The sequence below is a fragment of the Meriones unguiculatus genome, chromosome 7, assembly GCF_030254825.1.
Source record: "Meriones unguiculatus strain TT.TT164.6M chromosome 7, Bangor_MerUng_6.1, whole genome shotgun sequence".
NCBI classification, from domain to species: Eukaryota; Metazoa; Chordata; class Mammalia; order Rodentia; family Muridae; genus Meriones; species Meriones unguiculatus.
In genome coordinates this window covers 72,208,921-72,222,389 of record NC_083355.1, presented here as the reverse complement: position 1 = coordinate 72,222,389, position 13,469 = coordinate 72,208,921, and the positions used below count along the sequence as shown (strand labels likewise).

At 40.2% G+C, this 13,469-nt stretch overlaps 1 protein-coding gene across 1 annotated transcript in view; it reads right to left on the bottom strand.

The window, feature by feature from the left end:
• Fancm (FA complementation group M) overlaps positions 1-13,469 on the bottom strand; it is a 50,018-nt gene that overhangs the window by 32,392 nt on the left and 4,157 nt on the right. Inside the window, exons 3-9 of the mRNA XM_021657229.2 lie at positions 12,757-12,834; positions 9,295-9,453; positions 6,611-6,742; positions 4,102-4,234; positions 2,903-3,031; positions 1,721-1,807; positions 713-897 (exon numbers count right to left, since the gene is read on the bottom strand). Coding sequence (XP_021512904.2) covers positions 713-897; positions 1,721-1,807; positions 2,903-3,031; positions 4,102-4,234; positions 6,611-6,742; positions 9,295-9,453; positions 12,757-12,834 — 903 coding nt within the window. The remainder of the gene's footprint in view (positions 1-712; positions 898-1,720; positions 1,808-2,902; positions 3,032-4,101; positions 4,235-6,610; positions 6,743-9,294; positions 9,454-12,756; positions 12,835-13,469) is intronic.

Here is a 13,469-nt window from a genome sequence, read left to right as displayed (position 1 = left end):
TTTTGAAAGTATAATAAACACATTATCTAGGGCTGGAGAGATGGCTCAGAGGTTAAGAGCAATGGCTATTCTTCCAACCAAAGGTCCTGAGTTCAATTCTCAGCAACCACATGGTGGTTTATAACCATCTATAATGAGATCTGCATGCTCTTTCCTGGCATGCAGGCAGAACACTGTATACATAATTAATATTTTTAAAAACCCCACATTATCTGATATTTTAAAACATGCTTATCTTTACTTGCATATTAAATATAAGATTGTCTTTTTGTTGTTGCTACTGTGTTCTCTCTCTCTCTTTTTTTTTTTTTTTTGAGACTGAGTCTTGCTTTGTAGCTCTGACTGGCCTGGAGCATGCTATATATACCAGGCTAGCAGTGAAGTCAGAGAATGCCTGTCTCTGCCTCCTGAATGCTGGGATTTAAGACATGCGCCACCCACAACCTGGCTATAAAATTATCTATAAGTAACCAATTAGAACATGGGGTTTTTCCTCTTTTCTTTTTTCAAGACAGAGTCTCTCTGTGGAGCCTTGGTTGTCCTGGAACCCTCTGTAGACCAGGCTGGCCTCGAAGGAGATCCGCGTGCCTCTGCCTCCAAAGTGTTGAGATTAAAGATGTACGCCACAACAGCCTGGCCAGAAGATGGGTTTTTAAGAGAGCTAATCCATTCTATGTTTATTTCATCACCTACAGAATTAATAATCAATTACCTCTAGTTGTTCCTTCTGTGTAAAACCTTTTGTGTTTTTCCCTGAAGCATGGCCAACAAACGTCATCACTCTAATAATGGGTTGATGCTGTAAGAGCATTTCTGCAATTTCCTCAACACTATCTCGAAATGATGAGAAGATCATAACTCTGGTCTCGTGGTGTTCGTTTTCAGTGGTCTTTTTAGCTGCGGAAGAGGAAATACATTATGTTTTTTTAAAAAGCATCTAAGGCTAAGAAGACACTTGAGTAGTAGACGGCCTAGCATGTACAAAGCCTTGTGCTTGATCAATGCCTAGGACTGCACCCAAAACAAAAGATAACAGCGTTTAGAGAGCAACAACTAGAAAGCACAAGCCTGAAACCAACAGTCACCAGTAACTCCTTCAAAAAGTTTTTAAGATGTTTTCAACTCCCTATTTCTCATCGGCTGCTGTAAGAAATCACCTCAGTGCCTGGATCAGCACCTGACTAATCCCTCAATTCAGGCACATGCATGTTGCCTCCTTTACCTTTGCAGACAGATGCACTGTAGAACTCCGTCCGACCGCACCTTCCCCATCTTCACTCCCGGCCCTCTCTAATCAGGCCAGGAAACTCAAATCTGCTGTGCCTTCAAATTCACCAACAATGACTGCCGCCTATGTCCACCCCAGCACTGCCCAGCGTCTCAGCGTTTGGGATGGGGTGGACGGAACTGCTAAGAGCAACACTTCCCCAACTGTGACACTTGTTCTTCTGCTGTCTGCCAGTGATCTAGAACCACAGCGGTTACTAAGCCCATTTGAACTGTTTGATTCTCTATTCCCTTACATTGCCGTCAAACTAAACTTTTCATGTAAAACCTGATTTCTTAATTTCCATCATTTATTTTGCTAACTCTCCAAACTTTCTCAGGAGTTCTAAATAGTATTAGCCATGGTAAATAGAATCCACCTTCTCCCTCAAGTTTTAGTTGTTTTTTTTTTTTTTTCAGTTACTACTTTGTCTTTAAATGAATTGTTACCCACCATTCCATGACCTGAAGTGTTCAATTATAACTTCTTCTAGTTTCTTTAACTTTGGATGACTATAGAAGAATTTTTTTTCTTTATTTCCTAAAGAGGGGAGAAAAAAGAAAAAATTTTTTTCTATAATTCTCACATCACTTATGGTCTTGAATTCATAGAGATCTGCCTGCCTCTGCCTCCAGGCTGTTAGGATTAAAGGTGTGCATCACCGTGCTCGGCCCATATCAATTACCTTACTGTGAAGCAACGTATCTTCTTGAAAATGCATGTTAGGACTGGAGAATTGGCTCAAAAGGTAAGAGCGTATACTGCTCTTGCAGAAGGCCTGAGTTTGGTTCCCAGCACCCACATCAGGTGACTCAAAATCACCTGTAATGCTAGTTCTTCCAGCCTTCATAGACACCTCCTCACCACAGACACACACATACAAATATTTAAAAACAATAAAAATAAACCTAAAGCAAAGATAAAAATACTTGTTAAAACTTAAAATTTTCATTCAGGTATGGTGGTGCAGAGTTGTAATCCCAGCACTTGGGAGGTAGAGGAAGGAAAATCAAGACTTCAAGGCCAGCCTCACTGACAGAGTGTGTTCAAGGCTAAGCCTTAGCTACATGAGACCCTGTCTCAAAAAAAGCCTCAAACAGAAAAACCTTTTTTGCCTGTCAAATGTAATTATCTTCTAGATAGCATGTAAGTACAAATAAAAATTTTAATTTTCATGAAAATTTCATTCTGAGAGAGAATTCAAATGGATTCAGCAAAACGAAGGGGAATAGATACATTTTTAGCTAAACCATGTTCTGATGCTGAATAGTTCTGAAAATTTTCACTACCTAGTGACTACTACTATGATATATCTATTTAGTTTATTAGCCTAATATAAATTTGTATACACCAACCTTAATATCCTAACTTACTGATCAAAACACTTAGGCATTAAGCAGGACTGTGGCTATACAAATAGAAGAACATATACAAAGACATACACAGAGAAAACTTTCAACATGAATCTTAATCAAGAGAAACAATATAGTATTATTTACTTTTTCTGAAGGGGGTCTTGCTATGCTGCTGAGGCTGGCCTGAAGTCTTGGGCTACAGTGATCCTACCTTGGCACCCCAAGCAGCCATCACTGCACCCAGTTAAAACAACACATAATTTTCAGTGAAATAGCAGACCTTTCTGCAAAGTCTCAGCATTGCTAGCTGCTGAGGGATCTCGCACATGAGCAAACACATTCTCCAGGTGAGTGTAGAGCTTCATGAAGTCCTCATTTCGGCTGAGCTCGTTTTTTGCCCGTGTCATTCCTTTAGGAAGTACGAAAAGGTTTCGCAAGTAAGAACAAAGCTATGGCATTTACTACTTATTAAAAAGAAATTAAACAACAAAAGCAAAAAATTCTCAAGTTTTAACATGTAAGTCAACAATTTGTTCTTGTTCCACATTCATAATGCATTATTTTCTATGAAGGTATTAAAAGCAATTAAACATGAACATCATTACATTAGTTCATTGCATTTAAAAACAAAATACTTAAAGTTAACTCAAGTTACATAGTTATAGAGTTACATAGTTATACTCGTAAGGACACTCTGGTATAGCCAAAGGTCAGAACATTGCTCACCCTTCATCAGAAAAGCTTCTTATTGCAGCAGATGGGAACTAACACAGAGACCCACAATGTGTAGAGAAGGAGAGACCTTGAAATAGTCAGTCCTAAATGAAATGTCTCCATCAGACTCCTCCCTTCAGGGCTCAGGGAGACATGAAGAACAGGAGACAGAAAGCAGAGTAACATATGAACTCACACAGCGCTGAGAAGAGGAAGTGGACGTGAACTCTCATCTCTAATCTAGAAACCATCTCCAACTGGCAGCAGCTTCCAAAGAAAAAATTACTTTTCTCCGCTGGAGTCTCACTGGGTATATAAGCCATATTTATGAAGCCCCATACCCACCAATTAGGTAACCAACACAAAAGAAACAAAATGGTTTCTTCAGAGATTTTTGTCTCGTATTGCTTTGTCTGGGTAGTTTTTGCCTTACTGGTCTCTTACTTGTTTATGGTATCTGATTTTGAGTTTTTATTTTTGTTTGTGTATATGTTTTTCTTGTAATTTTTCTTTGTGTTTTTTTTTTTTTAATTTCTTATTCTGTTTGGTTTTGTTTTTTTGCCTGTTTTTTTTCTAAAGAGAAAAAAAGGAGTGGAGTTGGACTGGTGGGGAGGTGGGAGGATCTCGGAGAAGACTAAGGAGAGGAAACAGTTACCAGAATACAACTGGATGATTACTCAAGTTTAGGCTGACTCAGACTGCTCAATGTCTTAAACCAGAATAACACATGTCTTCACTTCTTTAAAACAATTTCATATAATTTACCTTTGGTTCCATCCATGATTCCAGAAAGGAAGAAATATAATGATCGCATTCCCATTTGCTGCAGTAACTCATAACCATGATATAAACTAATACAGATAGCAAACTCTCCCTCAATTATGCCTTGCTGAATTCCCTGGAAGAAACATACGTCAAATTTAACCAGAGAAGAAAATAAAGATAAACTCTCCATGCCAAACTGTCACTGTAACACAATATGGTTTATAACCACTCCCTTTACACTGGTTATAACTTGATGGTTCTGGTGGAAGTCATGGCACAGGGGTATGGCAAGTATCAAGTGGCTTCGATATGAAGCCTATCCCTTAAGAAAAGTCAAAGGAAACCAGTATTTATTATCTTCCTTCACAGGTAAATTGCTTGCAATATATAGGTTCATGTGTCCTTTTAAAGCAATTAATAATTATCTACCATAGGTCAAGCACTGAGGCAAATACATGAGTTATGATGGAAATGGAAGACAACTGGATAGACTTAGCCTCATGAAAGACAAATATTTTGTTTGTTAATTTCTGTGAGACTCTGGGTGTGTGTGTGAGTGTATCACAGGGTCTTGCTATGTGGCCTCAAGCTGGCCTCAAACTCAAGTTTATAGACCAGTCTGGTTTCAAATTCAAGGCAATCCTCCTGCCTTTTGTCCATCATGAGCTGAGAAAGTAAACTTTTCTTTTCCTGTCTTTGATAAAGATACTACTTCCTTCTCTCCCATCCTTCCTTCCGTTCTTCCACCCACTGATCTATTTTGAGACGGAGCTCCCAAACTGTAACTTACACTGTCTTAGAACTCTCAGCAACACAGCAACTCTTCTGCCTCAACCTACTCAACGCTGACATGACGGGCGTCAGTCAGCACATCCAACCTAAATGCACTTTCCGCCCCTAGTTTCTTGTGGTAACATTGCAAACGAGTGTTGTGAGGTCCCACTTATATTAGTGACCTCCAACCCCTGTCTCAGCCACATTAGTTTCTGTCCTCTTTTAAGCCTCTGGCCTTCTGATGTGGACTGTTCTCAATTCAAAGACTCAGCACCTGCGGTATCGTGGCCATCTCTTCTGACTTTGGACATAGTCTAATAGAAATGTTCCCATCCATCCACTATTTTTCTCCTAAAATTCAACAAGAGGCTTGTACAGCAGCAAGATGGCTCAGCAGCTACAGCTACTTGACATCAAGACAATCCCTAAACCCACACTATAGGAGGAAGCTTCCTCTCACCTCCACATGCATGGTGTGGCATACACACACACAGACACACACACACACAAATAAATAAATAGAATTTTCTCTCTCTCAGAAGTATACTAGAATGCTTCCTCCAACTTCTGTTGTCAAGAATTGGACTAAATGTTGTGGCTTATAATTTTCGTCAGAAATAGACTAAAGGACTATTTGTTTTTTTGTTAAAGATCCATTTATTTATTATGTATACAATGTGCTGTCTGCATGTACACCTTCATGCCAGAAAAGAGCACCAGATCTCATTACAGATGGTTGTGAGCCACCATGTGGTTGCTAGGAATTGAACTCAGGACCTCTGGAAGAGCAGCCAGTGCTCTTAACCTCTGAGCCCCATGAAAGACTATTTGTTAGAAGCTAAAACATGTGAGTTGGGAGACTGCACAGTTCTATCAACACAAGTCTGATGACTCAAGCATATGAGCACGGCATGGTGGTTTAAGCCTTTAACCTCAAAGGCAGGCAGATTTATACGAGGTGAAGACTAGTCTGTCTACATACAGAGTCTGGGGATAGCCAGTGTTATATAGTTGAGACTATACCTCAAACAAAACAAAACAAAAACATACAAAAACCCATGACGTGGTGTGGCTCATTTTTATTCCCAGCACTCCTATGGCAAAACGGAAGACAGAGATGGTGTACCAGCTGGCCTGGAGTATGCAAGGCAGCACAAACAAAAAGGAAGACGCTGCCTCTCAACAGGAGAAAGGTGAAAACGGACTCCTGAATACTGTTCTCTAACTCTGATGAGTTCCAGGACACGTGCGCAAACTCAAACACACATAAATTAATTAAAGCATAAATTATATAAATCATACCTAAATTCTTTCTTAAATGCTTTCTTTACATTTATCAATTTATTATGTGTATGTATGAGTACATTTGTGCCATGGCATGCACAAGGAGGCCAGAGGACAACTCTTGCTTCCATCACATGGGTTTCCATGATTGAACACAGGTCATGAGGCTTGGCAGCAAGTACTTTTAGCTGCTGAGTCATGCCCCTGCCTCTCCTCCTTTTATGTGAGATACAGTTTCACACTGTAGCCCAAGATGTTCTTGAATTGACAGCAATCCTCTCACCTCAGCTTCCAAGTGCAAGAATTACAAATTCTTGAACCACATCTGCAATTAATTTTAAGTAAACTCTTATTAAACTAATTGACATATACCTAAAGATTACCATTTAGTTCTTACCAGGCACTCAGTAAAAACTTAATCAGTCACCAAAATGTATTTAAAAATACGTACCACAAAATTTGGGGATGGGTTTTTCCTAAATTGATCTCTTGCCAAAATTATCTGGTATTTTGTTAGATTGGGAATATCTCTTTTCATCAAAACATTTCTATGAATCAAAGAACTGGCAAATGCTTCCAAAATCTGAAATTTAAAAGAAACTTAGTTCAAGCTTACTTCTGTTTTCAAATACAATGATTTTTGTCATATATTAAAAGTTCTGTATTTAATAAAATATAGTATGAAATTAATTTGTAAATAAACAGAAGACATCAAAATTCCAAAGCACTGGCATTTATATCCAGACACCATCCACCTAAGAGTTAACAGAAGCATATAGTCAATGATATTCTACTCTATTTTAACACAGTATTTACTTCCTTTCATTTCTTTTTCAGCACTGGGGGTTGAGCCCAAAGTCTTACACAAGGCAGGCAAAGGCAAAGTGCTCCACCATCAAACAGCCCCAACTTTGTTCTTTCCTTCCTTCCTCCCCCTCTCCCACCCTCCCTTCTTCTCCTCCTTCTCTCTTGTCCTTCCTTCCTCCCCACTTCTCAGACAGATTCTCACTATGTAGCTCTTGCTGGCCCCAAACTCACAGAGATCTGCCTGCCTTTGCCTCCCAAGTGCTGAGAATAAAGGGATGCATGACCATGCCAGGCCTACCAGCTTATTTATAAATCAGGGCAAGCCCAAATTTGAAGAAAGGGAAACTTTATCCCATCTCTCAGTGGGATAAGTAGGGGGGAAAATAGAAGCCACTTTTAATACCCGAGGACGAAGATTAGAAAACACAAGGTTCTTCCTATGAGACTATAAAGGACAGACAGAACTGCCTCAAAAGTAAAACTCCAGCAGTTCCTCACTGGCTGCAAAGCTGGCATGTGGTAAGTGGGCCAGAGAATTCCTTGTTGTGGGATGGCTATTCTGTCCACTGCAGGACGGCAGTCACATCCTGGCCTGACACAGAAAGAGTAATAGACTAGACCAGGCCCCCTTTCTACCCTGTCCCCTGCTCCGAGTCAAAACAACAACAAAGTCAAGACACTGCCAGACGTTACCTGAGGAGGAAAATCATTTCCATTTGAGAATCCCGTATTCTAAGAATATTACAAATTACCTTCTGCCAGCACTCAAGAGGCAGGAGCAGGCAGATCTCTGAGTTTGAGGCCAGTCTGGTCTACATGGCAAATTATAGGATAGGTAGGGATACATAAAAAGACACCTTGTCTCAAAAAGAAAAAGAAAAAAAAAAAAAAAAAGAAACTTCTTGCTGAATTAAGGATTTGTTCACTTTGTGAAAATTCAGAGCCACAGTTTGTGGGCAATGATTATGTGTGTATTTCATACTGTAGTTCAAAGGTTCACTTAAAAAAATACAATTAGCTCATGAGGCCTCAACCCTAGACAAAGAACTACAGGCAACTAAGGAATGCTGAGAACAATGGAAATAATCTTCCCAGGGAAAAGCACACCAACTGATTATTCAATACCTAATGGTCAGCTTTGAATCATACATACATATAAGTACCACCATACAGACTGAGCAGGATGTAGTCATACCATCAGGAACATACAGGCATGCACGGAATACATATGTGTGCAGGCACACACATTCATTCACCAGGAATGTTGCCACATTCCTCGTAGAAGGCAAAAATGTTCTTGTGCACACAGAAAAGCACTAGAGAAGCCAGTTAAACACACAGATGGTTTCTCCAAAGGGGGAAGATGTTTGGCTATTCCCCCGGAATGCTGGGGGAAAATGAGGTTTACAACCTGATAATCTTTTGCTGTCTGATGAAGGTGGTCTCTTCTTCTATCTCCCCAAATTTACATCTTACTTTTCCCAGATACTGTTCCCATAAAACCTTGAGTGTTACTTCTAGGCCATAAAACTCATCCTTGTGAGAAATGCCACCTGTCCTTTACAACAGCCTAAGTGACTTCTCTGCTATCTTAGAGATGGGCCAATCCTGGTGCCCGCAGGGATTTTGTTTACCTCATTCTCCCTAGACCCTTGTCTTGAGCATTCTAAGTCAACAAGAACCCATCTTACAGATGAAATCATATGTAGTCTGTAAAGAGCTTTAGTGTAAGCATGTCTTAAGCTTTGTTGTACTCATGGGACTGAGTTAACTGTTGTCATTTGAAAACTTTTCCCCTCAACTATGCTATGATTAAATATGGCAAAAATAAATGAGCTGATGTCAGACTCTTGAAGTCTTGGCCCAGCACCAGTTGCAAAAATTGGGCTGAGCCAAGTTTCATTCTTCCCTCACCCACACCATTTCCCTGCAGGCTGTGAAGCCTGTTGTAAAGCCTGCAGGGACCTCCCACAATTGGGCCACTCAGGTCACAAGTTCAAGTCTGGACTAGGTTACATCTGTTTTACTGAAGAAAAGATAAAGCCCAGAGTCCTTTAGATATGTCTTCATTAGGCAGACAATGGCAATCCTACATCTGCCTTAAAGCTAATAATGTTTTATAAATGGCCCAATTTTTATAAACAAAAACTGGTTCAGTGCATATGAAAATAGGGATGACTAACCTCAAAAGTTTCAATTTCAGAGATTTTTTTTAACTTTATAATTAGATGAAATGAAACTCTGCACATATATTCTACTCTACTCTAACTGAAATAATTCCATTACCTGTTTATTTATCGGAACCACAAACTGATGAGAATCGCTTACCTGGATGTACGTCTTTTGGATGGCTCCAAGTTCTTCCCCAAGGGGAACAACAAGCTTCTCAACTCGTCTTTCATGAGAATAAGGCAAAATATCCGGAGAATCCTCAGAACGAAGCTCTATCTTCCCAATCAGCAGGTTAGTAATCACCTGCTGCACAGCCTACGCAGAACCAGTGAAGTATAAGTTAGACAGCGTTCTCAGTTATAGGTCTGGAGCTAGCCTGAAGTACATCTCAAAACCCTGCATAAAAAACATAACAATACAATGATCAACGACTAGATATATGAAACTACCTTTCTGAGGTACATTTCGCTTAGAGCTTACAGTGGGACTTACAACTACTGAATCAGAAGCCTACAGCACTGACACTATGATTAGCGCCTTTGTACTAAGTTTCAACTGAGCTACAAAGTGAGACTCTCTCTTTCTCACAAACATAAAAGCAGAAAGGAAGCCCAGTGCGTTTGTGCACACCTGTAATCCCAGCACTTGTGGAGGCAGAGGCAGTTGGATCTCTGTGAGTTAGGGGACAGTCTGATTAATGAAGCGAGTCTAGGACAGGCAAGGCTACACAGAGAAACCCTGCCTTGAAAAACAAACAAACAAAATGAAAAGAATTCTGACTCAGTTTAACTCAAAAATTCTCTGAGGCAAGAACCAAATCTTAGGGTCTGGAGATAAGGCTCAGTGGTTAAGAGAATTGTTTGCTCTTCCGAAGGAGCCAGATTCAGTTCCCAGCACCAACATGACAGCTCATAAGTGTCTGTAACTCCAGTTCCAGAGGATCCAACAGCCTCTTCTGGCCTCCCTGGGCACTGGGTATGCACATGGTACACAATGGAGGCAAAACATTCACACCATACATACAAATAAAATACCTTTTCCAAAACATAATCTCCTCTCAATCACCTCTGTATAGCCAAGACCTGGCACAATGTCAAATGCACCCACTATATTGACTGTTTGAGGTCTATGGATCTAAGTATTTACTACCATGTCATAAAATTAAGGCTTTCAGCTGGGTGGTGGTGGTATACACCTTTAATCCCAGCACTTGAGGAGACAGAGGCAGGTGGAACTCTGAGTTCAAAGCCAGCCTGGTCTACAGAGCAAATTCCAGGGCTATACAGAGAATCCCTGTCTTGAAAAACCAAGATAGATAGATAGATAGATAGATAGATAGATAATAGAAGGCTTTCATTTATTATTATCTATGTATTTGAGTCAGGGTCTTATTGTATAGCTCTGGCTACCCTGGAATTCACCATGAAGACCAGCTTGGCCTCAGACTTATAGAAATCTGCTGGCTTCTGTTTCCTCGGGGATGGAACTAAAGGAATGTACAAAACCACACCCAAAATATTTTTTATATTTCATTCACTCAACAATTTTTCTTGTTCCTTGGTACTTTTTTTTTTAATTATTATTAATTTTAGGACAGTCTCATTGTAGCTAGATCGGCCTGGATCTCACTATATAACCTAGCATGGCCTCAAACTAGAGGTGATTTTCCTCCATTAGATCTGGGATCACAATCATGAGCTACTATCTGAGTAAATTTCATGAGCCAGGTGTTCAGCCAGTGATTAACTATTGCTAAAATGGGCCTAATCACTGCACACATGTATTTTATAGTTTAGTAAAAGGGCAGAAAGATAATAAATGTTTCAAAGAGAAGGAAACAGATACTGATAAATTTTAAATTAAGAAACAATAGAGCTGGAAAGATGAGTCAGTGGGTAAGAGTGCTCGGTATGAAAGCATGAGGACCTCCATTTGGATACAAGTATCACATTAAAAAGTAAAGAGCTGGGCACAGGTGGTGAATGTCATTAATCTCAGCACCTGGGAGGTGGATGCAGTTTGAGGCTAGCCTGGTCTATAGAGTGAGTTCTAGGCCCACCAGGGCTTCACAGAGAAACCCTGTCTCAAAAAGCCAAAACAAAAACAAAAGGTAAAAGCTCGGTGTGTGCATTATTACAACTCGCTTCTATGGCGGTAGAGATAGGGACACCAGAAGAGCCTGGTGGCTGGATGACTACCAGGCTACTCCAGCTTCAGTGGCAAGTCCTGTCTCAAAGAAATATGGAGGAGCATAACAAATCTAGATGCCTGCCACCTTCCTCTGAGCTCTGTGTTTAAGCACAAGCAAGAACACATATGCACACATACAAATAATAAAAAGAAAATGTAGCACAGTAAAAAGAAGCTTTTGCTGGAGAGATGGCTAAGAGGTTAAGAGCACTGGCTGCTCTTCCAAAGGTCCTGAATTGAATTCCCAGGGGCCATATCGTGGCTCACAACCATCTAGAATGAGATCTGGTGCCCTCTTCTGCCGTGCAGGTGTACATGCAGACAGAACATTGTACACGTAATAAATAAATCTTAAAAAAAAAAAGCTTTTGATGATTTAGTTAAAATAGATCTTTTTAAATGGAATATTTAAGCAGTAATTTAATAGCTGACAGAAAAATTAAGCTTGCTTAAACGAGAATAAAGAGGAAAAGAAGAGATGAAATTTCTACTAGTCAGGAAGACTACGCATGGAGTATGGAATCAGCAAAAAATAAACACAAAAGATTATGCAAGGAGAAAGAGCCTTGCAGCGTGGCAGCGGTGAGAGCACCAGCAGACAAACAGCACGCTACCCAGAGACCAGCGTGTTAAGCTGTACAACTCGGACTCTGACTTGGGGACTAGGGTACTGCTCAAATGGCAGTCTGCAGGCATAGCACGAAGCCCAGATTCCACGACCTGCACCAAGTAGGGGAAGTCTGTATTTTTCTTATTTCCCAGAGAGAAATGGTTGATGCCATGGTCAGAAGAGAGGAAAAGACCAAAAAAACTGAACACTAACTATTTTGTGATGCCAGGGAGTTGAGGAATATTTTGAAAAAGGAACAGGTGGTCTGGTGTGGTGGTCCAGGACTGACATAGGAGTCATTTCAAAATCTTCCCAATGGGCAATCCTGGGACAACCAGCAACAAAATAATGTCCGATTTGGTCCACAGAAAAACAGTAATAAATACACATTAGAGCTCATGGACACAAAGAAATGAGTACGTGAACATGGTTTTAAGAGAACATGGGTCTTTATTGCAGACGTCATACTGCAAATGCAAACCTGGGCTAGAGATCTACTGCAGTGGCAGAGTACTTGCCCTAGCATGCACTATAACCTGGGTTCATCCCCAGCACAGCGTGAAGTTAGGCCTGGTGATGGCTTGTATATAGGCCCAGCATTCAGGAAGCAGCGATAGGATAAGGAGGTCAAGGTCATTCCAAGGCAACCCTAGACTACATAAAGCCCAATCACAAAAAAAAAAAAAACACTTCTGCAGTTGTAGAAATGCCACAGTCCTCAAGTCAAACCAAGTAAACACTACAACGGAAAACTGATCTGGCCCTATATAAAAATTGTGTTTTCTTCTACATAATAACTAGAAAGTCATGGTACTTACCTGGATATCACTACCTGGTGTAGCACTAAGAGCCAAGACTCGAAAGTGATTTGTGTATTTGACCAGTTCCCTTACAACCTTAAAAAAAAAAAAAAGTACTTTCATTTCATCTGCTCAGTGTGAAAATAACAGTGGTTCAGTTGAACAAGGCATTACATATGGTCTGTTATCATTATTCCTCCATGGATACACTGATAGTCTGGTGTATGTATGGTGGTACCAATCATTCCACCCCATAAACAAATGATTTAGATTTCATGACATAGTGAATCTCGTCTCGACCAATGTGCAAAACATAGAAGGTAGTTATATAAATAACACATAAAATGCTGGACATATAACCATTATACATAAGGCAGAGTTCTGTAGAATTACTCCAGGAACTAATGAAGGCAAACATGATGGGGCACACTATAGAAATCAGGAGGCTGAGATAGCAGAATTGCCAAAAATCAAGATTAGTTCTGGGCCAACCTGTGCTACAGAGTGAAGCACAGAAACGGAAGGGAAAACTAGAAGTGATAGAAAGGCCCGACGAGTTAACTTTGTAGGAAAATGCTTGCCTAGCGTGTACAAGGAAGGCCCTAGGATTCTTCCCCAGCACGGCAGAAACAAAAACTTTCGTGCAAGACAAAATGGTCTCAATAACCACTTTTGTGTCGGTGTTCACTTTGCTTTGCTTTTTGTTGCTGTGAAGAAACACTAACTGAAAG